Source organism: Ambystoma mexicanum, chromosome 1q (genome assembly GCF_040938575.1).
Source record: "Ambystoma mexicanum isolate Mex_15411 chromosome 1q, UKY_AmexF1_1, whole genome shotgun sequence".
Taxonomy (NCBI): domain Eukaryota; kingdom Metazoa; phylum Chordata; class Amphibia; order Caudata; family Ambystomatidae; genus Ambystoma; species Ambystoma mexicanum.
Genome location: NC_090922.1, coordinates 1237089476 through 1237116876, shown reverse-complemented (window position 1 = coordinate 1237116876; position 27401 = coordinate 1237089476). Strand labels below are relative to the sequence as shown.

At 45.9% G+C, this 27401-nt stretch overlaps 1 protein-coding gene across 6 annotated transcripts in view; it reads left to right on the top strand.

Annotated features, from left to right (window-relative positions):
- ATG4C (autophagy related 4C cysteine peptidase) overlaps window positions 1-27401 on the top strand; it is a 522028-nt gene that overhangs the window by 355097 nt on the left and 139530 nt on the right. For all 6 annotated transcript variants that reach the window (XM_069642011.1, XM_069642014.1, XM_069642012.1 and 3 more), the window contains 2 exons: window positions 5364-5442; window positions 6103-6179. In XM_069642011.1, coding sequence (XP_069498112.1) covers window positions 5364-5442; window positions 6103-6179 — 156 coding nt within the window. The remainder of the gene's footprint in view (window positions 1-5363; window positions 5443-6102; window positions 6180-27401) is intronic.

The following is a 27401-nucleotide window of genomic DNA, read 5'->3' as shown; positions in this document are numbered from 1 at the left end:
GACCAACGCCTCTCTGGAGGGTTGGGGGGCCCACAGCAGAGATCTCCACGCAAGGCTCCCGGAGGAGGTCTCTCCACATCAACATTCTGGAGCTCCGAGCAGTGTTCTGGGCTCTCAAGTCGTTCCTTCCGTCCCTCAAGGACAAGGTGGTGAGGATCTTCACAGACAACACCACCATGATGTTCTACATACGGAAGCAAGGGGGCACCAGATCCCCATCCCTATCCAAGGAGGCCCAGGATCTGTGGCACTGGGCCGTTGCCCAGGGGATGTTTCTGGTTCCCTTCCACTTGGCAGGAATAAAAAACACCATCAGCGACTCACTCAGCAGGGAGCTGCGCTCGTGCCACGAGTGGGAACTGCGCCAGGATCAAGTGGATCGGCTCTTCCAACGATGGGGCAAACCCCAGATCGACCTGTTCGCGACGGCGATGAACTCCAGAGGTTCGCCAGCAGGTTCCCACAGCCGAGGAGCATGGGCGATGCTTTCTCGTTTCCCTGGGACGGCCTGTTTCTATACGCGTTCCCTCTGTTGCTGTTGATGCTCCGCCTCATCAACCAGCTCAAGAAGTCCAGGTGCAGGATGATCCTCGTCGCACCGGCGTGGCCGAGGCAGATCTGGTTCCCGGACCTTCTGGACTTGTCAACGTCCCCATCAGTCAAGCTGCCGGCGGACGCGGATCTTCTCTCCAGAGAAGGAGGCGCCATTCTCCATCACGACCCACAGTCGCTGAACTTGCAGGCCTGGCTCCTGCAGCACTAGAGTTTGGAGGGTACGATATACCGGCTGATTGCAGAGAGGTTCTTGCAAAGGCCAGGGCATCCTCAACTCTCACGTGTTAAGGTCATAAATGGAAGAGGTTCTCTGTCTGGTGCCGTGCACAGAAGATTAACCCTCTGCGGATTACGGCCCCTCAAATACTGCCGTACCTACTGTCGCTGGCCATAGCTGGACTGGCTCACGCCTCCATCAAAATACATCTGGCTGTCATCTCCCGATATACCACGACTACGGGACGGGCGTCCTTGTGGTCTCATCGCCTGGTGAAGGAATTTATGAAGGGACTATTCCGATCGTTCCCGCCGGTGAAGGCTCCTGCCCCGGCGTGGGAGCTTAATGTGGTGCTGACCAGGCTCATGGGGGCCCCATTCGAGCCTATGCATTCGGCGCCTTTGAAGTTCCTGTCATGGAAGACAGCGTTCCTCATGGCCATCACCTCTGCATGGCGAGTGGGAGAGATCCAGGCCCTATCTTGCAAGCCTCCATACTTGACTTTTCATGACACGAGGGCGGTGCTGAGGACGCATCCCTCCTTCATGCCCAAGGTGCCGTCGGACTTGCACCTCAACAAGCCCTTGGTGTTACCAGTTTTCTTCCCGTCGCCTTCGATGCCGGCCACGAGGTTCTACGTGGACCGCACAAAGAGTTTTCAGAAGACGTCACAACTGTTTGTGAACTTTGGGTCTGTGAATCAAGGGAAGGCTCTCTCAAAGACTTCCATTTCCAGATGGCTCTCCGGCTGCATCATGCACTGTCTCCGGTTGGCAAACCGACCGCTGCCCGGCCGTCCGAGAGCCCATTCGACCAGAGTGATCGCTGCTACCACGGCGTTCCTGTCTGGTGTGCACCTGCTGGACATCTGCAGGGCTGCTACTTGGAGGTCGACGCACACCTTCACAAGATTCTACTGCGTCGATCGGGACTCCAGGGAGGAGTCCAGGGTCGGCCAAGCAGTACTGCGCAACCTGTTTGCCTAAGGTGAGCCTGATGAGGAGGTAAGAATTGCTTAATGTTGAGTTTGTAGGTAATGCTTAATGTTGAGCCTTTGCCACCTCCCGTGGTTGTGCATGTGTATACTGCTATGTATTCTTTTATTCATGAGCATGTGAATCCATGCCAGACCCCGTGCTGGAGAAGGAACAAGTTACTTACCTGTAACTGTTGTTCTCCAGCATGGGTCTGGCATGGATTCACATGCGAACCCTCCCACCTACCCCTCTGTGGCTCTTCACTTGGTCATACTGCCTCTTGCCGTGCTACCAAATCTGAGGATGGCTGCCAGGGGCGGGGCTTAGGGAGATGGCAGTCATTGGCTGGGGGCAGTATGACCCAGAGATCAGTGATTGGTTACTACTAAGAAAGACAGATCAGAAACGAAACTGATAGTGATTTTTTTCTTTACCGAGGATTCCCAGCCTGACGACGGGGAATATTCATGAGCATGTGAATCCATGCCAGACCCATGCTGGAGAACAACAGTTACAGGTAAGTAACTTGTTCCTTATGTCCCTGCAGTGGTGGTCAAGGGAGAACCTTCGCAAAGGGAAATCATTCACCACACCAGCAATAGAGGCCACTCTTACCACTGACGCTTCCCTATGAGGGTGGGGAGCACATTGGGCCTCATTACAAGTTTGCTGGTCTGGATACAACGGTACCGGTTGTATCCGGACCAGCAAACTGAGTTGTGCTCGCGGGTGGCTTTCATTCTGCCAGGTCTGACCTGGCGGAATGAAGGGCACCCACGAGCACAGCATGCCTGTAGCACAGGCACCGTTATGGACAGTGCCGGTGCTACAGGCATCCCCATTCCCATTGAGCCCTATGGGGCTCAAATGGGGATCACCCGATTCCGGCACCTGCAAAAGGGCAATTACCGGGTCCGGCGGGGCCAAAATACCCTGGTAATTGCCCATTCGTGGGTGCCGGACTTTCTTGCAAGTTTGGAGGTAGTCTTGCCGGCTTTACCGGCAAGGCTATCTCCAACCTTGTAATGAGACCCAAATCTTCAACATACAGTGCAGGGCGCAAACACTAGTGAACAAGCACATCAACCTGTTAGAGCTTCTGGTAGTGTTGAAAGCTCTGAAAGCTTTTCAAGACCAGTTACAAGGGAAAACAGTTCTAGTTCTAACAGACAGCACTACAGCCATGCTTGCTATAAATAAACTGGGCAGGGCACACTCTCCGGGTCTGTCAAGCCGTGCCAAAACACATGGAATTGGGCACTGATACACAACATGTTCCTCCTGCACCAAAATGTTCCAGGGGAACATAATCTTCTAGTAGATGTCCTCAGTAGAAATTTACAACTTCCTGTAGAGTACGAATTTGCAGATCTGGGATCTGTTTGTGGTTCTCTGTTTTAGTCTCATACATTATTTTAATCCCGTGGGTAAATACTAGCGATCTTAAATTCGTGTCCTGGACATTTTTGTGGTTGATATTGCCTGGATGTGTAGTGAGTTGGAAACATGCAATATTTAACGAAGGAAAAGTGTGTGGTTAAGGTTCTGTCAGATTTTAAGTCTATGTAGAAATAATGTTTTCTTTCCTTCCAAGCACTTTGATGTGGAGGGAACATTGCATAATTAGGATGTTCTCATGACACTCTGTGTAACTTGACTGTACAAAGGACACAGGCCTTTGAGATGATCTTTTTGGGACCTATGAAGGCCCTTTTCATGGCAAGAAAATCCCAAAGGCTCCAATTACTCATTTTGTGATGTTTAAAATGCTGCCTGAACCTAAAGACTTCACCCTTCTTAAGGGATCCACGCTCGTGCTGGCATTGCCATTTTTGTAATGCATCCCTGAATGTCACCTTTAAGGCAGCCCTGTGGGCTACTCCTTATGGGTACACGCAAGACCGAATACTTAGTTTAAGCATTGCGGAAAACCCTATTTCGGTTGCCTTCCCCCTAAGAAACATTGGGCCTCATTACAGGTCGGGCGGTCCGGAATTAACAGTGGCGGTAAACCCGCCGCCACTGTTAATTCCGGACCGCCCGATCCCGAGTTCTGCAGGCGGGAGGTGATCTTCCCGCCAGCAACACCTCCCGCCTGCAGGCGGACGTGGAAACACCAGCACCATCACGAGATGGTGCCAGTGTTTCCACTTCCCCATTCCCATTGAGTCCTATAGGACTCAATGGGAATGGGGATTTACACCATTCCGCCTCCGGGATTCCCAGTCGTAATGCCCTGGTATTTCCGAGAGTCACGGAGGCGGAAAGGTAATACGAGTCCGGCGGTAACCAGGCGGTTTTACCGCCACGGTTACCGCCGGACTCGTAATGAGGCCCATTGTCATTCTTTGAATTCTTCCTGTATTCCTTTGAAGATGGGTGCTGAACATAAACGGTGGCATATTTTGCTTGTTTTCTCAGAACTGAGCATATTTATATCATGTTATATTTTGTCATTTGATATTTGTAGACTAGTAACCTGCCACTGTTGTGGTCAGCTAACACTCTATTTCATCGTTCATTGCTTCCCCTGACTGGTGTATGTAGACCGCAGACTCAAGTATAGCATATATTGCATTCAGAATGACATAGTAATTGCAATGTTTCGAGACGGTCTTAATTAAGGCTGTCCAGTAACTTTAGCAATGGCCTACAGGCAGAAAGTGTGCAGAGCTGTTGTGTAATGTATGATGCTACCTCTGTGGCTAGTGTTGGCTGCTAGAGCATTCAAAGGGAACTTGAGGACCTGTGAGCAGTTGGGTGACGTGTATAAAGAGCAAGAGGTACCCAGACAATTCTTTCACTTTTCCAAGTTCTCATCGACATGCACATTAGTGGAGGCCTGGGTCTGCTGGCAGGTGTAGAACATTGGGCCAGGTCAAAGAGCATGGTTTGGTCATGGGCAGGATGTTCAATGGCAAGGAGTATGAAGGGTGAGGGGAATATGTTAGAGACTATTTTTAAAATATCTCCTAACTGCTGAAGATTATTTAATCCAGTAATGCTTCGGTGCAATTGCAATGGGGGATACAGCGCACAGGTCAGATTTTGAAGGTACTCGCAGGCAGAGCTGTAAGTACAGAATCGCTCTTGCTAAATGTAGCTCAATACAAGGTGCCCCCTCCCTTTTTTTTTTTTTAGCAGAGATTGCATCCTTGGGATGAAGATGCTCATGGAGTCAGACCTTCCCTGTGCGTCCAGTTTTTATTAAAGACTAAGCTATGTTAGTTAGGATATTTGAGCCAATCTGAGAGGTAAACACGACTTGCTAGACAGCAAATTGCTGGACTTGCTACGGGTTCATGGAGTCACATTTAAGCAAATGAAGCCATTCTTAGATTGCAGCTCTAATATGTAGCCAATATTCTGTTATTTCATTAAATGCCAGGCACTCATTGTGAGCGAAGTTGAACAGCATGCCCTGCTTTTCAAAGGTTTCGGATGTACCTGCTGCTGCTATACCTCCAGAGTCAGATTACATGGTTTCTTTGCAGCCATTGAAATCCACAGTAAAAAACACAAGTTGCCTTACTGTTCAGGTATTTAGGAGAAAATGTTCAATGTCAAGTATTTTGAAATAAATAGCGTCTGACCTGGTTTTGTTCTCTTTACAGGGGGTTTTAAGCCTGGAGTATTGTGTTGGAATTATCGGTGGCAAGCCTAAGCAGTCCTATTACTTTGTTGGCTTCCAAGGTTGGTTCAATAACAAGACCTGACTTCTCAATATTGTCTTTACAAATCTGGCACTGCACTGGTAGAGTGATTAGGGTAGGACAATGCGAAGAGTACTTTATTAATTCCAGCAGCCCCTCCAAAGTCCAGCCATTTGTCATATAGTCTGCATTGTAATTGCTTTCTCTAAGATGCATGTATAATCATGTCCTTTGCTCTATAAACAAGGCATGTTTTATCTTCTCTATAATACAACTCAGTATTATCCTGCACTGTTTGGCAGTTCCTATTTACATATTTACTTTCTACCAGTTTAAGTGGGTTCTAGTTGTTGCTAAGCTGACAAGCAATATGTCCTTCCTGTCAGCTCGAGCGCCCCAACCCATTTCTCATTGGCAAACTGCGTAACATAATTGTGTGTTTGTAAAAGTAATTTTATTACCAAAAAATTTAATGACGGTCTCATCGCTTTGTAAAAATTCTGCCTATGCAAGCATATTTCATTATGCAACAGTTAATCTGTCCTGCAGAACCTAGGCGTCCGTCAATAGCGATCAGCCGGGCAACCCATTTCTTGCTCTCCCCACCACCTCCCTTTACTGCTTTGCATAGAAATTGGTTTGTAAGCAGTGTAATAATAAGGTGTTTTTGAATTACTTGTCTTCTGTTTTGTCCTTGCAGATGACAGCTTGATTTACATGGACCCCCATTACTGCCAGTCTTTTGTAGATGTCAGCAGAAAGGACTTCCCTCTCGAGGTAGTGTGTGGCTAAAGATTTGACACTGTTCCCTTCCCAAACCAATCAAACACTAATTGCATTGTGAGGTGTTAGCAACTTGCACCCTGCATAGCATTGCGCTGCAAGGTAGATGTGGAAATTCTGTTTTTCTTAGAAAACTATAATCAGCCGAGATGCCAGAAGGTTAAGTACTTTGTACCGGGGTTTAATTTATGGTGTAGCGCCTCCATCGTTTGTCTCTGTCTCCAGCTTGTTAAACATTGCAAAGCAGCAAAATAAATGATCGCGCCACGGAGCAATCGTCCATTACAGTCAACTCGGCTGCGTCGCTTTCACAATATTTGGAAGTCTGCGGCTGGAAACCACATTTCGGGCTTTAGCAATAGACGGAGCAAAATGAACATTATTTTCATTTGGTACGCCAAGGCTGGGCAGCGGCCTTGGTTGTCAAACTGCGCTTTTGTTCACGGAGCTGGAGGTCGGGCAGAGCCAAGCAAGCGTGATGTGTTTAAGTGCCACTGGTCACATGTTTCCCTGATTTGCTTGCCCCTCACCTCTGTCCTAATTCAGTGCTCGGCTGTTCCGAGTGTTACAGTGTAGGACAGCAAGGGCCATCCATGTCCTCGTGGCTGGTTATGTTATGCATCATTGTACCCGGGCTGTAGGTGCTTGGGGATTACAGAACTGTGAGCCGTCACCACTCAAAAACAAAAAAAGAACACCACAAGAAAAGTGGGTGCTATTGTTTATAGTGGAAACAATGAAAGGGACATAGAAAGCGACTGAAATGATAAACCCAGCGATGGCTGCCTCCACGCAACAAATGTCACATTAAGTTCATAAATATAAGCACACACTCAATCAACAAAGGCAAATAATCAATTTAATATGGTAAAAATCAAATTCAATAGAGACAAGCCATATGGCGAATGCATTTCGGACCCAAATTCAATAGAGACAAGCCATATGGCGAATGCATTTCAGACCCAAATTCAATAGAGACAAGCCATATGGCGAATGCATTTCAGACCCAAATTCAATAGAGACAAGCCATATGGCGAATGCATTTCGGACCCAAATTCAATAGAGACAAGCCATATGGCGAATGCATTTCGGCCCCAAATTCAAAAGAGACAAGCCATATGGCGAATGCATTTCGGCCCCAAATTCAATAGAGACAAGCCATATGGCGAATGCATTTCGGCCCCAGCATGGCCCTTCATCAGGGCAACGTGTATAAGAAATGGAAAAAGGAAAATAATCAAAACCCAATGTGAGAAGAACTCCAAAGTTGACCAGAAATGACAAAGGAGGAGGTGCATGAGCAGGGCATGCATACCGGGCCAAGAGAAGTGCCAAGGTCCAAAATGTACAACAAACAAACAATGTCTCTCAATGTCCAGGCCCAATAGATTCAGTCTAGGAATAAAGAATGGATAAAGATAGTAGTGTCCTAAAGAAGAGATGGGGGGGGGGGGGAAAAATGGGAACATTACAAAAGAAAGGTGTAACCAAAAGACATACCTGGCGTTAATGAAAACTGCCTGGCCTCGTGTTAAGAAAGCAAATCATACATCAAAATGTCCTGAAAAGCACAAACCTCATTAAAAAAATTGACAAAATAATCCCGCGGATTTATTTTAAAAAAAAAGCCAAAAGTAACAAAAACAGCTAAATGTGTATAACACAAGTATAATGTATACCATGCATTGGCCATATTCGTCTGCTTTATCGCTATTGAAGTTGCTTTTTACCAGAAAAATTGAATGAGTATTTGAATTCATTTCAACCATGAGCATCTGGAACTACATCCCAGCAAACACTCGGAATGCCCCTACCATCTTCCAGTTCCACAGAGCACTAGAACATGGCTCTTTCAACAATACCTAAAATCTAATGACGATTCCTATGTGAAAAAGCACAGAGAACTTACCTATGGTACAAATTAAATCAATTTGCTCCATGTGAGCGTACTCATCATTGGTACAAACAATCTAGTGCAGCAAAAGATGGCAATTGTCGATTTTGTTTTAGCACAGATGTGCCGGAAACGCTAACACTTGGTGCTAGACTCCTCTCATTTCGAACAGGATAGAGTTAACTCACTAGGTATTTACTATCCAGAACCAAACACTATTGTGAGACAGTCTTTCTGGGTTAGATGTATGTGGGGAGACAACACTGCATTGCTGTTAGCACTAACAAACTATTGTACAAAATTGAGGACTCCCTGAATGTGACTACTATTGCAACTGTGCATAGCTAGGAATGGCAAGAGGTATTATCTAGCCTTCTCTCAAACAAATAGTAGATGATTCTTTTTTGTATAAAATGGTTCTTTAGTATTTTCGGTTACTCTGTTTGTTGATGATGTATTTAACTTTTTTTATTGCAGAAACAAACAAAAAACAATTATTTGTAATTTTTAACTGAAACTGTTTTTTTCTTAAGATCGTTTTGCACATGTTAACTAATTATGATTATTACATGGACTTGTTTTTAACACATTCATTTCTTTTATGATGTGAATCTGTAACGAATTTGTAAAGGTTTATTGTGTAAACCACATAGAAATAAAAAAAATACCTGGTAGATGTATAAAAATGAATCCCACACTCCTTCCACCAACAGTACTGTGCTACTGTATAAAATGCCAAAAACCAATGCTGACTCCCTCCCGTTGTAAAGCGCTCTGCTGCTGTCGAGCTGTCTGTGCTATAAGCAATAAAATAATCTTCCCAACTGGAGTGCTTGAAAAAGTCATCCCCACTTCATCCAGCATAGTGATATTTTTCTCACCTACACTTCAGTAAGTGTAGGTCTATTGATTTGAAAGGCACAGCTACTGCTACTAGTGGTTCGCTGTGTGGGAACATAACGGGCACATAACCTAGAAGAAAGGTCTTTTGCTACTTTGGGAAGGATATGTGACCCCCCCCACGACTTCCCACAGGCATTTGTCACCAACTTAAAGGCTGCTCAGTCTGGTCCAGTTGAACCGTGAGGCGTCTACCATTCATTCTCAGCTTTTTAAATTGTGTCAGTGGACTTGAGGTGAAGTAGCTTATCGAATATAACACATAGCATCTTTTGATCATGAAATAACTTTTTGTGGAATACGTAATGAGAAACACCCTGGAGTTAAAAACCCCCAATGAAGTTATGGACGTCAACTCCCATAACCACTCAAGTACTGGGACGAGGAAGAGGACAAAGGAGTTTATGCAAGATGACAAGAGGTTGAACTGTAACATGCTTACTAGTTATTTTCCCACACCTGTCATGAGCAGGACATTTCAAAATGGCAACCGCATTGAAATGCGGAGAAGGGAGAGCACAGCAAGTCATGCTGAGGGGAACGCTGATATCTGTGCGAAGGCTTTTGAAGGCAGGACTCACCGAGACGCCTGGCAAAGCTGGCAAGGCTACCGGAAAAGAGAGGGAGATGCTGTTTGTGAGGGAAGAAGCCGAGAGCAGTGCAGAGGCCGTTGGAAGCCGGGCCGCTCGACTAGACAGCAGTCTTCACTCCGTGCTACGAGGGAAAACTGGCAGGTGTCTGCAGAGCTTCGCTGGATACAGAAGGCATCCATATACCCCGAACTGGAAAGCAGAGGAAGAGGCTACTACGACATGGTGCAAACACTGGCACAGATGGTGAGAAGTCCACCCAGAGCTATTGGGGACCCTGGGGCGTTCAGACAACAGAGCTTGGGAGTTATTGAATGGTACAAGAGTGCTAATTCAGAAAATATACAAAGGCAAAGCTTGTTTAAATGCATTTAAGAGCACAGTACAGATTCAACCCCCGATAAGAAGAATGTTTGATGTAAAAAAAACGCAAAGACGAAGTTTATTTGAATACAGACAAGGCAAAGTTTAAAGGCAAGATTCTTTAGGAACAATGTTTGAATGCTTGAATGCGGACAAAACAAAGGGAAAAAGTGCAGATGCATGAAATACCAAAGTGAAGAAGAAGATTGAGCAAGTATATTTGAATAAAGAATCACCACAAATGTATATACTAAGCACTACCTGGTATATACTAATGTGATATATCAAGGAACTGTGAAACATATCCGAAGTCCTGGCCGGCAAACTCTATCTGTTGTGGTGAAAACCCTTTCCATTATGTTGTTTTGCTTTTTTAGATGTGGTCTGATGGTTCTACTCTAACTCCCAAAAAATAGGTCCTCACATCGCGCAACCATTCTGATGAGAGTTTGCTTTAAGTTCTGAAGCAAAGCTAGTTTGATTCTCTCAATTGTTTAAGTTATTGATGGATACCCCTAAGGCTTCCTAGAGAATCTCTAGTAACCGGTCAGAGATATCAAACGCCCAAAGGAAGTTTGTTGCTCTTCAAAAGGCCTAGGTTGCTTCCTTTTCTTTTGTGGACTTTGCTAAGCTTTTGAGGGGAGGTTGACAGTTGGAAGGAGAGGAAGCATGTGCAATACTGGCAGAGTCGGTTTGTCTGTTGGTGCTAAGAGGTAATAGAAGGCGTTTAGTCTGCTACATTTTGTTTTTGTATGTGTATTGACTCCCTTGTTTTATCCCTTGATCTTTTTCTGTTCTTCCTAGTTTGTCCTCCTCTTAATGTCATTAATCTATGTAGTGTACGTGTTTTCCTGCTTCATGGGTGGAGGTGGGTGATGTAAGGTAGAGCACTCTGAAGCTTGATTGGGGGATAAAGGCAATCCAGCATGTTCACCCCTTTTAGACATGGAGACTGATTGCTTTTCAAAAGGGGTGGTGGGGGGGGTGGTTGGGCTGCTCAGATCAAGATGTGACAGAGCTTCTTATGGTTGAGGGGACCCAGTTATTTCAATAGGTTTAAGTTTTTGCCACTGACTGTACAGCAACAGAAGGTATTTAAGGTACTGCAGCTGATGGAGAAGGTTCTGGGACTCTATTGGAGTATTTTGTGGTGATGGAGGAGATGAGAGATGTCGGTGGATGAACTTTATGGTCAGATGCTTACTACTAGTCCAGCAGGCGTACCCCAAGTCATTATTGTGGAAAGACAGTAGTAAAATGGCCCAGAAACGTTCCCAACATGGGGATTACCACCCATCCAGTGTGGAGGACCAGGGAGATGACAAAGGGCCATGCAGAAAGGACTTCTAGAAGCCAAACACAAAACCTTAAGCACAGGTAAGGCACTGGGCCCAGGTCCTAAAATGGTAGCAGTTTAGTGGAAAAATCCTCCAGCAGAAATCCAGGATACATCCAGCCGAACTGATGCAGGCTTTGGGTCTCCCCTAGAGGTACCCAAAAACTCCTGGGCTGGCCTAAGCCAGGCATATAATCGCACAAAGATTTTGGTTAACAGCTAATCAGGTTGGCTCCAAAAACGTCCAAACACTCCGGTGCACCAGACCAGAAACTGGTTGAAACAGTCCAAGCCACTTCTGAGAGTGTAGGGCTGGGCCCCGAGTGATGTCATGATTGTATGACGATCATTTTAGGCCTTTGTTGTGGTTTTCCCATACAAAGGATAGGCCCAAAATAAAGTGACAGAGAGCAGGACTTAAATACATTAGTACCCCTATTGCTATCAAAACGGTAGATTGAGGGACTAATGCTGTAAATCGGCTTGCGCCCCTTGTGAAACCACAGCTAAATTACAGCTGTCACCATCCAACTTCCTAAAACCAAAGAAAGATCGAGATAATCATCTTGAGGCCACAATAGTTTTTTAAAAAAGAAATACCCCAGTGCTAGGAGCCATATGGACTACCACGCGCACGTGACTAACAAAAACAGAAGGTTGGAAATATTTAAAGGTGTGGCCACCCCATACTTTTTCTCCTTGAATCGTCCATTCACCACCTCCACACCATAGAGATACATGTATTTCTATCTGGCATCACTTAAATGTCGATGCACTTATCGTGACCCACCAGTGTTTGCCTCGGTCATCTTGTGGTAATGGACCTGGTTACACAAACCAGAGAAAACACTGGTGTTGATGCAGTCTGTGCCCCTCCCCCCTGAAAAGAGTGTACCCTAAATTTATGCAAACACACTACACGTGCAAATGCGGAAGACAAATCTGCCGACTGCCACAGATGGCACAGAAAACACTCAGTCTCAAGGACGTTTCAAGGTTTTTATTTGACTTTGGGGGGGGATGTATGGCTATCCCTCTGTCTTTTGACTTCCCACAAACGTGCTCCCTACCCCAGGCGTCTAACTTCTGGTTAGTTCTATCGATTGTTGACCCTTACTGTCTAATAGCTGCCTTTTATACTAATTGTGTTCTTCCTAAAAGCAAGCACACAAACTCCCTCTGGAACTTCCTAACTTTCCCTACTCTCACCACAGGTTAGTGTGCTAATGGAAAGGTAGGGGATTGTGCCTTGCAGCTACTCAGTAAAATTTACCTGGTTCCATCCGTGTCAAACCTTACCCCTCCTTTCAACTGTAACTGTTCTTCACATCTCTCTTTCCCCACCAACTTTCTGTCCCTCCAATATTTCACTCCTCTTTCCTGCCTCACCCCCTTTGATGCCAACTCCTACTGATGTGTCCTCCCTCGCTACTGCTACCCATCTTCCCACTCTAATGCTCCTTCTCCTCCCACACTACTACTCCTCCCCTCATGCGATTTCTCCCACTCCTCCCACACTGCTACAGTATCAGTCTTCAGACATCAGTCTTCTCTTCAGTCTGCACCTTAACCTGACACTGTCCTTTCTTCCCCTCTGTCCCCCTCTGTCCCCCTCTGTCCCCCTCTGTCCCCCTCTTTCTCCCCCTCTTTCTCCCCCTCTCGCCCCTTCTCTCCCTCCACCTCTTTGTCCCCCTCTCTCCCCTTCTTTCCCCCCTCTTTCCCCCTCTCTTTCTCTCCAATGCCTTGTCTGCTCCAAAACTCTTCAAACTGCTCGTCTTTTGGTCACTGTCCACTTCCTCCTCTGACCTCACCCAATACACTCACATATACCGTTTCCTGTCCCTTGCTTATATATACCTCTCCTGGTGAGTGTTGATGAGCTTTCTCTAAGCAATTTCCTTGCTTCCTTCCCCTTTCCGAGTTTGTACATGTGCAAAAATGCTTAAAAGCAGGGTTTTGCCCTGTGCACTTTCTCAGTGCGGCTTGCTACCTGGGAGACCTGTCGTTGAAGGAAAACCTATATCAAAGTTTGTTTTTAGGGTCGCATTGATGAGGACTCCTAAGGTAGGGCCGGGGAACCTTCCTCTTGAAAGTACGTGGTGATCTAGTGTATGTTTTTCTGTTGTGGGGCTAGCTGTGGTCCCGTTTCTTTTTGTGCTGCGACACGGCTGCTCTGCACTGCAACACAGCTTCTCTGTGCAGAAGCGCTGATGGGGTTGGCGTCTTTCACAAGCCGCTCCGCCATAGTGACATCTACCAGCAGCAGTGGAACTGCGTTCATGCAGCTTTTGTTTCTCCTAGCTTTTCTTAACGCTTCTCAATTAACGCTTCTCAATCTCTTCTCTCTCTCATGAGCCAGCATCTGAAATGGCAACATAACACTGACAAGCTTAGGCACTCAGAGGCCAGGCTGGAGACATGGTTCTGTGCAGATGCAGATTGGCACACAGTAGGGGTTGGTGGGGGAGGCTGGTTGGGGGTAAGCTGGGGGGGCAGTTCAACATTGCCTTTCTCCATTCCTCTTCACAGCTTTTTTCTTCAATAATATTTCTAACTCCTTTCAATGTCCCAAAGAAGTCAAGGTCCACACAAGGAGCAAAGGGTAACTGCCGTTTTATTATATCAAACGAGCAGGAACAACATACGAGGCGCCAAATTCAGCCCAAAGTACATCTCATTGATTGTGGGCTCGCAGGCCCTTTTTGTACACTTGTGATGTCACAATCGGCGTTACTTACCAAAATCCTTCCCAGAACCTAGCTCCGCTCTGGGTTGGCTCCCAGAGTGGTAGGTACAGTATGGGGATATATATGATGCTTGGTTATTGGTGGTTATGATGTCAGGTGGTGCACTTGGTTCATGCCTAAAAATTGCTACCTGAGAAATGTTACATTAGACCCCTGATGATTGGCTGGAGATTCCGGCCACCAGCCCCTATCCCCCACTGTCCCGATTGGTCAGGCTGCGGGCCCCCAAGCCTGGTACCACCTTTGTTCCCAGCCTGCAAGACATCTCTAGTACAATGTGTAACAACAAGGTGTGACTGTGACAGTGTGTAGCAATGAGGTCTTTGCTAATGCATATTGTAGACGGATTGTTAAAATGATTTTGCGAGGTTCAGCCTCAGACGTGAGACAGCTGCATCTTCCCAGCTTCCAGGCTTTGGCGTCCTGTCAAGTCGGCCGGGTCACCAGTGCAGAGACTGCTGGTGAAGCCGAATTACTTCAATTTGATTTGTATTTTAGCTTGAGGTATCCTCTCCTGTAGCTGGGCTCATCGTGGCACCGTGAGTGAGGAATCTCAATCGCAACATTGTGGCCTTGGAGGTGGCAGTCGCTGCCAGGGAGATTCTGCTCGCTCAGCAGTTTGTAGCTTCGAGATCTCTGTGAAATAAGTTTAGTGTGCTGGATTGGTCTGAGGCCTACTTAAGTTCTGGTTATGCTTCCAATATGATTGTTCATAGGTTAAAAGCATGCAATGAGTGGTCAGGTCCCTTGAGTGCTCCTGTCCATCCATAGAGTTAATAGCGAGTAGCATCTGCAAGTATATACACAAGCTCTTCTGGCATCTTGCGTATCTGCGGTGCAGCAGCAAGCCTATATGGAAAATAACAAACATGCAGCCAGGATGTGTCTCACTGTCCCCTAGCTCATAGAAATGTACACGTATGTTCTTCGTGTGGATTTGTGTGCGAGTGTCCCGATTTGTGCCAACTGCACGTGTGCTTCCTCTCTAACGCAGCTATGTCGTCATGAAATCTCGAACGACCTGCAGCATGGCTTGCCGGGTCGTCAATCGATTTGTTCCATGTAGTCGTCTCCAGCTCGATTTTGGTTGTCATTGTTAGTGTTGGCTAGGGCTCCTGCCATTGCGGGATTGGGTGGGTGGATGGCTGGATGTCGTTCGTGATGTGAGCTTACGCTGGGAGCAGTGGGACCGGGTGCAATCTCGGATAAGCGATAATTATTCTGTCGGGAGTGCTTCTTCTGTTTGGAGGCCCCGTCAGGAGGTAAGGGACATACAGATTTTCCCTCTTCAATGTAGATTACGTAGACATGGTCGAGGTCTGCCACGCCTACCGCTATGTTATGAAAATGTATAAAGCGCACGGTCACCCGGAGGTATCATGGCGCTAGAGAACGAGGTAAACGATAAACCCATCTAAGCTAATAAGACTTCTAAAGCAGATATGTCTTCAAGGCCTTTCTGAATGCCAGGTGGTTTGATTGATTTTTTTCAATGCCAGTGGGAGATCATTCCATAATTGGGCCGCGGCCACTGAGAAAGGCCAGCCTCCAATACGCGATCGGCGAAAGGACGGTACGCACAAAAAACCAGCAGAGCGTTTTGTCCGATTTGGAAGATGACTGGTACATTTAGCTCGTAGATATTCTGCCCCTTGGTTGCGAAGCGTACAGTGTACCAAACAAAGTGACTTAAACCTAATACGTTGAGCCACAGGCAACCAGTGCAGGGACCGCGAAACTGGGGAGATATGAGCCCCACAAGGGAATCTCGTAGCGGCATGCACAGCCAGGTAGGCGCTGCAGCTGCTGGACAATACCCTTAGGTTGGGCCAGATATGAGTTACAATAGTCCAAGTGACTCAAGACCATGGCCGCTACCACTGGCGGCCTGAGATTCCGGGGTAGGAACGGAAGCACCTTTCTGTGTGTCTTGAGGTGAAAGTGGCCAACCTGACAAACCGCCGATACTTGTGCATCCATGAAAAGAGTAGCAGAGATGACATTCCTAAATTCTTCACTTTCACAACCGGAACAGGAAGAGGGCCCAGAGAATATGGCCAGAAAGAGGACACCCAACATGAAGGATCAGAGGAAGAACCGACCACCAAAACCTCAGTTTTGTCTCCATTGAGCTTAAGGAAATTGTGGTTCATCCAGTCTCCCATGACAGACAGTCACTGATGCAGGCATGATGACATCTCAGCAAAAACACTAGAAAGACATTGGGGAAAGCTTAAACGGCCCCAAGATTCATCCCCAATTACCTGCCTGCGATAGCTTCTTAACTTAAGAATCTCGTTGCCTCCATGCTATGTCCCTTGTAAGGAGAATAGAACACTAACATTAATGTGCCCATAGGAATTATATCAGGCATTCACAAACACTGAAAACATTTATTACAAAGCTTTATTATATTAATATATATTAAAAAAACATATACACAATAGTTAAAATACAACACATTGTAGGAAAACTCCTGCCTAAAAAGATTTTTTCTTACTGTTTCACAAAGTGCAAACATGCAAACTCACTATCGGTCTCGCATACAACCGCTATCAAACAAAAAAACAGCAGCACTCAGCTCAAACTTGTAATGACACATCTATCGAATGCTCGATTAAGGTAGCTCCCAACTTGTGGGCTGCTCACTTTAAGTAACACATATTCTTGTTAGGTGAATCCTTCTGTCTACAAACACAAGGTTCTAATCTATTTAATAGTTCATTACTGGGTGCTGTCAAAATATACAACACCTAAAACACCCAACATGTTTTGTTCTTTCTCAACAAGAATAATGCAAATATAAGAGCTTCGTCAAGGCAAACTTCGACAAATAGGTCTTCACTTTCTTGTACCATCCACCCAATAGTGTTCTTCTCAAACCGTGGTGGCTTTAAACAATTGAGCTGCCAACGGTTTAGTAGGACCGTCTTCAAAGGAGACTGCAATTTTGAACTCGCAGAGTGTGTGCCTTTTTAAACCTGCAAGCCTTTGTTGTGCCTCATAGGCTCTTGTAAACGGGCGATCCTTGTTCGAGAAAACAGAGCCCTTCCCAAGTGACCAGTCTCCTCGCTGGTAATGTGCTCAGCCAGCTGGGCTTTTCAGTGCCGCTAAGTTCTAGATTTGAATTACGGTCCTCGCTTCGTTTTCAGACCCAGCGTGAACGTCCGTCCTCTGTCGCCCGATCTTCAGCTTGCTCGAGATCTAAACGAATCAGGATCTGAGTGTCATTGGCATATGAATAGCACCTGATACCGAAGGAGCGGAGGAGACGCACACACCAATGGCTAGATGTAGATATTAAACCAGATAGGAGACAAGGCGGAAGCAAGTGGGAAAAATCCGACAGGAAGGGTGGAAGAGAAAGTATTTGAGTTCTGTTAGCCAGAAAGGAAGTAACACAAGCAAGTACTTGACCAGAAATTCCCACCTGAGCCAGGCGGGCCAGCAGGGTAGGGTGGTCCACCGTATCAAACGCTGCCGAGAGATGAGTAAAACCAAGGCACCCACCCCCCTGCATCCACCAGCCTAGCCATATCGTCTGGACTGACACCAAAACACTTTGTCCCCTGGCCAGGTCTGAAACCTGACTGAGCGTGGTCAAAAAGTTCAGAGGTCTTCATAAAGTATGACCGGAGTGTTGAAATCAGGGACTCGAGGAGCTTCATAAAAATAGGTAGGAGTGAGATGGGACGAAAATTGGAAAGAAGTGTGGGGTCCAACGATAGCTTTTTAAGAGTGGGATCACTGTTGCCATCTTAAGCTGCTCTTGAGGTATGCAACCTGACTGGCAGGAGACATTAATGGCTGTTGTGATCTCACTCAGGAGATCAGAGGAAATGCCCTTAATTACTGCTAGTGGAACCACATCAGACAGAGCCACTGACTTAATCTGATGGATGGCAGCCGAGATCCCTGACTCTGCAAATGGAGGAAAGAGAGACCACCCTCTAGATGCAGTCGAGCCGTTTAGGGCTAATGGTTCGCTCCCATCAGCAGATGCCATTGCTGCCACCGAGATACTAGCTCAAATAGTCTCAACTTTAGTGGCAAAGAATTGAGATAGCGAGTCACAGAGCTCCTAAAAGGAGCCAACTATAGGCACAAGATTAGCCGAAGATGACCATGATTTTACCACTGCGAACAGGGCTTTAGGCTTAAATAAGGATAACTCAATTTTCTGAGATAGATGAGCTTTCCTAGCAGCCAGTATTGCTGTGGAGTAGACTGCTGCACTAACTTTATACTCGGCCTACAATCCTGGTCATAGATTATCTGCCATTTCCGCTCCGCCTGATGTAGTTCAAGTTGAGCTGAGTTAACCTGTTCAGAGAACCAAGGTTCCGACGGGAGACTACGTGGCTGAATTAGCCTTAAGGGGGCCACCTCATCAGTTGCTACTTGCAATGAGCGGGATAATACAGAGAGGGCGGCTTACGGGGGAGCACAACATTTTGCTCCGACTGAAGAAACAAAGCCCTGAAGATCAGCCGACCGCCAGCAGCGCTGCCACACTCTGGGAGGGACAATCTTAGGCTTCTCCCAAGCTACTTTAAAATGGCAGGACACCAGAAATTGGTCCAGCCATAGCACAGCCTCAACTGGACAAGTGGTTAATTGTGCTTCATTGGCCAGAACCAAATCATAGCGTGTTCCCTCGCTTATGAGTGGGTCCTGCAACAAATTGTTGAAGACCCAGGTCGTCCAAGCTGTCAAAAAAAAGATCAAGCGATGGAGCCCGGGGGCCATTGAATTTCAAATTAAAATCTCCCAGCACAACAAGATGTGCAAATACTGTTTGTAGATCAGCTAAAAGATCTAATAGGGTCTCAAGAAATCCTGCGTAAGATCCTGGAGAACGATAGATGATCAAAAATTGGCAAGTACAAGAAGCATCTCAACAGTAGCGCTTCTATAACCAGAGAGTGTGAGAGCACCAGCTGCGTGACTTTAAGGTTAGTTTTAAAAATCACTGCTACCCCACCTCCTATATGAGTGGAGCGCCGGTCAAGGTGTATAATTTTAAAATCAGCCAGAATCGTTGGACTAAAGTCGGCGCCGAACACTCCTGCAACCAGGTCTCGGTTAAACAGAGCATGTCTGGACAGCGATCAGACAGAAGATGATGTATATCGGTTGCATGAGCTTGCAGCGAGTGGATGTTGAGTAGCAACAGTTGTCAGACCATTACGCTCTGAGCCTGATGGGGCGCCACGTGTGAAGTGCGTAGTGAGCTTAAGGCAGAACAATCTTCCCAACCCGCAGGAAATTATCCAGGGCGCTAAATTAATTTATTCCAGCCTGGAGAAACGAAAAGCACCATCCTGCACATCCATAGCACGGACGGGCTTGCAATAAGCACGCCTTCTGCACACTAACAGTGTGCCTGCTGTGCCCGTCTGCTGCATGGGCGCTCTCTCCAGCACAAAAGTGCCGGAGAGGCTAAGAAGACCGGCGAGGCCCCACCTGCTCTTAGATAAAGAAAGAGGACTAGTGGGGAGGGAGTGAATAACAGCAGAGCCCTCACACTAATAAATGAAACCCAGCATTCGAAAACGCAATGAAATGAAGTGCAGCAATTACACAAACAATATGAAACTATTTAAAATAGCATCAAGCTTGTCAAGTATTGCAGCACTGAGCGGCTTTAAAGTGGCTGCCTAATGCAACCTCACCTCTGCTACATGATAGTAGTGATATGCACTTTTTTCCGGTGGATCGAACAAGGTCTATGGTCACACTGTGATGCCCTCAGGGCGGGAAAATACATCAGAGAGGTGTTCCCACAATGGGGGGTAGGTGAGATGCGAGGGCCTGCGGTCAGACAATGGGCCTCAATTTGTAAATGAGACTTTTGAACACATAACAGCCCTACTGGGGATTAAGCGTACATTTTCCTGTGCGTACCCCCACAAGCGAATGAATATGCATCGCCTCTGTGGCCTGCTAAAGGAGAAAATAGCCAAAATTAAAGCAACATTGAAAAACGGATGGCCCCATTGCCTGCCCCTGGCCTTGTTCACATTGCGCAATCAGCCTGGATCTGACCACCATTTAACACCTCATGAAGTGGTGACAGGCCGACGCTTGCGACTCCCACTTCCTCCTCCCACTAGAGCACTGAGAGACGCCCATTTTTCTGCAGTTGTCTTGGGTGGTGAAATGCATGATTACATTGCTTCAGTGATGGCTTGTGCCTCTTATCTCTCGACAGCTGTAGTCCTGGCGGGAGAGGTCGAAGAAGGTTGAGGAAGAAAACACACCAGAAATGAACTCCGAGCGACTCAAGCAGCCACTGCTTTATCCGTGGGACTCTATTTGCAAACTTGGTTCAAACCAATCGCTGTAGAAAGCCTGTAACTACATTGGAGATATCAAGCCCTGCCAAAGTGAAACATCCGCCCGCCAGCACGAAGACGATTTGATGCAAGAAGAAGCACTAGATCTATGACCAGAGTTGGGGAAAATCAAAACACAGAACTAGATTAGGCACATTATAATTTGCTCACACTAGGTATTCATTGTGAAAGTGAAAGGACTGCCTTAAAATACAAGGTTTCGTACCTGCACAAAACCTTTGAGAAGCACTTCATTACATCTGTGATTAAGCCGGAACGGATGATACCACCTAGATTGTCTTTCATGCCTTTAGTCATTAAATGGCACAAACATATACCCTCTTCTGGCCCACAGAGATCCATCCATTATTACGATATTAAACCGTGCAAACGTCCGTTTAGTGTAGGAAGAATTGTTTTTCGTAGTTTTTGCCCAATATTATAGAAGTAGAGCTTAACTAACACACTAAAGCAATAACATGTTTTTTAGGCTTTTCTGGTGACTTTGCAGACTTTCTGAACATTACAAAGGACATTCGGTACTGCCAAAAATGGGAACTGTAATTCGAACTGCTGTGTTGATGTTTTGTGCCTTCTTTTCTCTCTACCATGTTTGCACTATGCAGGATTCTATTTTCGCATACACATGCTCTGATTCCTTCTAATGATTCTATCCATGCTCTCATGGAAGTCCTACCTGAGCAGGTCAATAATACTGCCAGAGTGGTACATATATTCAGATGTAATACTGATGTAGCCTTTGAGCAGGTACATTCATAAATAGCAGATTCAGCTCCATATATCTAACACGTAGTACAAGCACGTGACCAAGGTGTGGAAAGAAACCACCAAGTAGAGTTTCTATGTGTGCTCTCTTATCCCCATGCCATGAGCACATCCAGAACATTTGTAGCAACTGAAATTCCAACCGCCAGAGCCCAATGCCTCATGCACTTGTTGCTCTGCTTAACCAGAGGTCGATTTCAAGGGAGATAAGCTACACTAAGATGGATGTTGCAGAAGACGTTCCCATATTAAGACAGCTAAATCAAGACTCAAGACTCTCTACCATTTTTGCACTATGCAGGATTCTATTTTCGCATACACATGCTCTGATTCCTTCTAATGATTCTATCCATGCTCTCATGGAAGTCCTACCTGAGCAGGTCAATAATACTGCCAGAGTGGTACATATATTCAGATGTAATACTGATGTAGCCTTTGAGCAGGTACATTCATAAATAACAGATTCAGCTCCATATATCTAACACGTGGTACAAGCACGTGACCAAGGTGTGGAAAGAAACCACAAAGGAGAGTTTCTATGTGTGCTCTCTTATCCCCATGCCATGAGCACATCCAGAACATTTGTAGCAACTGAAATTCCAACCGCCAGAGCCCAATGCCTCATGCACTTGTTGCTCTGCTTAACCAGAGGTCGATTTCAAGGGAGATAAGCTACACTAAAATGGATGTTGCTGAAGACGTTCCCATATTAAGACAGCTAAATCAAGACTCAAGAAATGATAGAGGACTACTGGAGCACTGACACGACAATGGAGTATATCCCTGAGGGGCCACACAAAGGAGAAGCCAGCATTGTAAAACCAATGGAACCACAATACCCCAAGACAGGAGAAAAGGAGATGGGAGGAATGCCAGGATGCTGGGAGAGACCACAATCACTAGTATATGGACACATGTACACAGCTGAAAGATGGAAAGAGGGAATGGTTGGGAGCAAAGCACATGTACTTGTAACAGTTCCAGTAGAAGTGGTACAAATGGAAAACAATTATTGCCTCAAGGAATGGGGAGCAAGTGCAAAGCTGCTCACTTGGGTAGAGAATGAAGCAGGTACTATGCCGATTCTACCACTCGAGTGCGCTTGATTGTGTTTTCAGAATGATGGTCCAGTGAAGGTTGGAAAAAATAAAGGATGCAAGCAGATATTGAAGATACCAGGCATGAAGGTCGTCACCGCAGTGCTAATGGACCACTACAGGGCCTGCGGGTCCAAGGCGTACATGTACCTGCTGCCATATTGTGGAGCAATATGCTCTCTAGTACAGCTAAACACACCAGCATTAGTAGGACCTCGAAAGGATGTAAAAAGTAGATGGGTTCCCTAAGATGGATGCTCACCAGCGGAAGAAGAGATCTGTACAGCTAACAAGAGTGAAGAGACTAAACTATGCGTCATCAAAGATGTAAGATTAACTTGATACTATACCACTAGGACATAGGCTGTTCAGCAGGACAGAGATGTTCTTTCCATCCATTGTTCCAGCAATTCAAACTAATGTCAATGCCATGTGGTGCCAGATCACACAATGGGAGCTGATGCAGACGATGAACTCAACTGTTAAGGAGTTCAAAGCCATCAAAGAAGAACTGAGAGCGGTCAGGTTAATGGCCCTACAGAACCGATACATTCTAGATCTTCTCATGGCTATGGAAGGAGGCATTTGTGCCAAGATCGGGCCTTCCTGCTGTACATACACACCCATCCATGATGAAGAAAATGGGACCCTAACAGAAGCGATCACTCAACTATCAGACCTGCATGCTAAAATGGAGGCATAGACAAAAGCTATAGGACAGGACGACTAGTTGCAATACATCTTTTCGTCATACCGTCATGGATGGCCAACAGACTGAAACTACCGGTAGCAGCATTGCTACTAGTGTTATTCACTTTTTGTGTCTTCAGAGTAGCAATAACACAATGCAGGAAGACTACTGAAAAGTCTATAGGGATGAAGGTATTGCTGGACGTAGAGACACAAGAGGATGAAGACACAAAAAGACGTAACATGCTGAAATCGCAGCTGACACAGTGTCCTCTGTTCCCGCCAGCACACCTGACGCAGTGTCCTCTGTTCCTGCCAGGCACAGTTTTCATGTTTCCTTCGAACTCATTCGACTATTGGGGGTATTGGAGGAAATAGGGTATGGTGCACCCCTGATGGAGATTAGTTATATGACCTGGAGTCTGAGCGACCTTTCAAAAGTATTGTGGTCATCTAGGAAGAGTAACAAAGGACTGGGTCCTGAGACTGTACGTGAATAGGGAGGGTCATCTGGAGAGTGTGGTTATCTTGTTGACCAGAGGACACATTGAAGAGGAGGATACAAGTTTGGCCCTCGTGACCCCCCACCCAACTCACAGCTGAAGGCAGAGAAATGAGGCATGCACATCACTCCTAGGCTCTTCCCCGCCATCATTGATGTTCCTCAGATGTGAGAAATGCTATTCGCTCAAGCAGCCATTCAAACCGTACCTGACTGCCAATATGGGGGAGATACATGGGGGAGATACAGTTGTCCTCGATCGAACAAGTTGACGGAGTATAACTTCGAAGAAGCTGATGACTTCACTACTAACATCATGACATAGATGCGTTAGCCATGAAGCATATAGGCATCCATGCATGAAGCTACACAAACACTATAGTTTATTGCTGGTAGACACAAACAAATGCTTATGACTTGTATAGAAAGACGACACATACACAAGTATATCCTTGCTAAGCTGAAACATCAAGTTGCCAAGAATACATACAACTAGCTTGCACATGTTTAAATTGCGACTAACATGGACGGCCATAAAAACCAATATGGAAGCCATAGGTGCATTCAAGTAAATGGGGAAAGGCTGACAGATTGATCCAGTTGAAGCAGACAGAGCTTCTAGCGCAGATACGGTGCAAATCCCCACCAAGGACGAGCAGAGATGGAAGGTTTTCAGCTAGCCAAGGTGATAAAGCACCTGTGAGGGATACAGCATAAAATGCTCATAATTACAAGCATAAGAGCTTCATTTTGTACATGGGGAAAGCTGTTCCCATCGAACCAGAGGTTGGAAAGATAAAATTACTATACAGGTTCAGCTGTGAATGTTCTGTCTTTGGGCTTAGGCGATCAGAGATGGCAACTTGCTGAGAACACACATCACCTTTGGGGATCGTTCCCAACCTTATAGATTTTCACCTGACCTGGTAACTGTCCAAGGTTCCAAGGCTGAGAAGACCTGTTCTGCCCAATCCCTGACTGCCTTTCACGTTAAGCACACTGTGTTGCATGAGCCATTTACCTTTAGGGTAACCTGCAACTTTGTATTCCTGACACTTGGAGGTGGTCCACCAGATATGGGCATCCAATAACTAGACTAACCCCTATCGATTACATATATAGTGTCCCTGATTAACCCATCCCCTTCCCTGATAGGTTTTTTGGGACGCAACTTGTCTTTGTTATGTCACTAGCAGCTAAAATAGTGTGACACACGTTTGGAGGAGGAGAACTCTGGGAACGACATGCTGTTCTAGTGTAATCCCTGTCACTTTGATTGATATTAAAGACAGTAAACCTTGCCCTATGGTTGAGTCTTCCGTTCTTGCAGTAGGGATTTTGATGAGGCCCAAGTACCCTCTTGCTGGTAATCTGGGTAGCTGCTGAATGTCCCTGCCACTCCTTTACAACACTGCTCCGAAAAAGGAATTCAAATTGAAGAAAGTCTTTGCTGCGTTTCTGCCAATGCCTCCAAATCTGTTAAAGTTGTGTAATGTTCCACAAAATACCCAAGGTGCAATTTTTAGGCAATATCAAGATACTTTTATCCACAGAACTCGGTCAAGAGAACAAGTTAATTCTTTGCAATGTCAGCTCTGATGGCAGGGTGTGATATATTGCATCTTTCGTTCTTCTTATGATGTCCCAATCACCACCTGGGCTTCACAGTGGTTGGAGTCTTGCGTTAGTGTAAATTATCTTATTTACATGTGAAGAAACGTGTGCGAGCATCCATTGTAATAACCAGCACTGTTTGGCCACGAGGAAGGAATATCATCCAATGGTTCCTGTAGAGCCTGACCTGGACTATGGCAAATTGAAGTTTGCAGCAAGTACCTATATAAGACAGTACCATTACATCATTTAGCCTATTTAACATATGTAACCCCTCTTTTCCCCACACACCTTTCGAAATCACACACGCCTCTTATCAGTATGTACTTGCTGCATTCATTTTCCTGTCAACATCGACAGTCCTTTTTTGTTCTTTCTCTGTTACGTGAGTGGGCTTGTATGACAATTCCTTTAAATCAAAAAACAGAACTACAATTTCTGGCATGCAATGTTAAAGACCATGGGCCTCATTACGAGGTTGGAGGCAGCCATGGAGCTAACTCCATGGCTGCCTCCAAAACCCTTCCGACTGTGCCCTGGTGAATGGAGCAATTACCGGTCCATTCCGAGGTCGGAGGGACCGGTAATTCCCCATTCACCAGGGCCATTCCCCATTCCCATTTGAGCCCCCATAGGGCTCAATGGGGAAGGCGCTAATAACGGTACCGCAAATTGTGGTACCGTTATTACCTCTAGAGTCCCTTTGCGCGTCCCGTCCTTAACGCCTGCAAAAACCAGGCGTTCAGGATGGACCCGCAAAGGGAACTCGTAGTAGGGAGGTAAGGCATTACCGGCACCGGTGCCCTTACCGGTGCCGGTAATCCCTTACCTCCCACCTCGTAATGAGGCCCCATGTCTTTCTTCCTCGTGGAGTTAGGATTTTTAAAGAGCTACTTGGCTGCTAGCTACATTGTTTCCTATACATTCTCTATAGATGCAACAACATCTACTTACAGCAAAGCTACTGAATCCATTCTCTGACGTTTCTCTGCAGCACCTGCAAGCTTCCAAGAGTTTCAATGCTGAATTAGACAGGTATTTTTGACTTTCGTATATCCTTGTGCCTAGAATGAGCACATTTTGTATCACACTAGTTACATTATTGTGAATTATCTTTTCAACTCGTTGTTTGAAGGACATCAGCAATACTAGAACTTCCTTCTTTTCTGCAATGTAGCATATTGTTTTCAATCGACTACGAACCTTTGCTAATCACCTGCAATTGTTTCATGGATCCCATTGTACGTTTTTGATTCAACATTTTTTTTGTAATGCTATTCAGAAATGCGCTGCTTTAGGTGCATTTTTTTCAACATGAAATGTGTCCTGAAATATTGTTCTCACATATATTGTCTGTTTGGTCAAGTTACAAACACCCTGCATAAAAATGAAGAGGTTTGCGAAATTCCATTTCAAATCTGTATTCATTCCCATAATGGTAGCTGAGCCAATTACTATGTAGAAGGCGCAATGCAGCACTATGCCAAGAACCTCAGGCCGGTGTGTCAATGGCAAAAGCGATGCTGCAGAAAGAGTACATCTAAATGCTTCATCTTCGAGAGCATATTGTCTAAGAAATCATAAACCGCCGACAGCAAAATACCCCACATATGACATGTGAAAGAATCGTGCTCTACTCATCTCACTATTCCCCCCCCCTCCCGCAGGAGGAAGCCAGAAAGTATGCCAAGCTTCTATATGGCACACACCTCAGATGATTAGCCTCTTTGTGAAATTAATTCTCTCCAAATTGGGGTGAAAGGTGGTTTCAATGGGCCAAAGGAAAGCCTAGATGTTCATCCTTCTGGTCTTAGGGGATAAGATCACCAGTACAATGGGATAATGCACATTCTTCAGCTGATCCCTGCAGCCAACACATCCAGATCCTGGTGAGCTAGTGAGGCATATGGCCTTGCTATCATGTGACTTGTAGCCACCTAACATCACCTCGAGAAGCTGCACTGTTTTTATTCCCATTGCATGTAACCTATCAGCACTGACCCCTCTGCTTCATTCTTTCATAATTCTTTTCAGGACAATTGAAAGCATTGGGACAGCTTATGTATGAGGGTCACTCAGGGCAGAGTACACATATCAAAGCCCCAGCTGATTGAGTGGATGCTGGCACTTGGGCACTAGATTTTGGGTGATCACAGTCGGGCCGCTTATCATGTGCTTCCTAAAACTGCCCTCCAGCACCGCACATGATTTTGGGCCATAGTGAGACTGCTTGTATATCGGGCTGACTGCTGGCTTTGGGCTGTACATTCCACTTGGTCTAGGCACTACATCAGCGCTTATTAGAGACATGCAACCACTGAGACTGATGACCCTCTGCCTCCCTCACAACAGATGCACA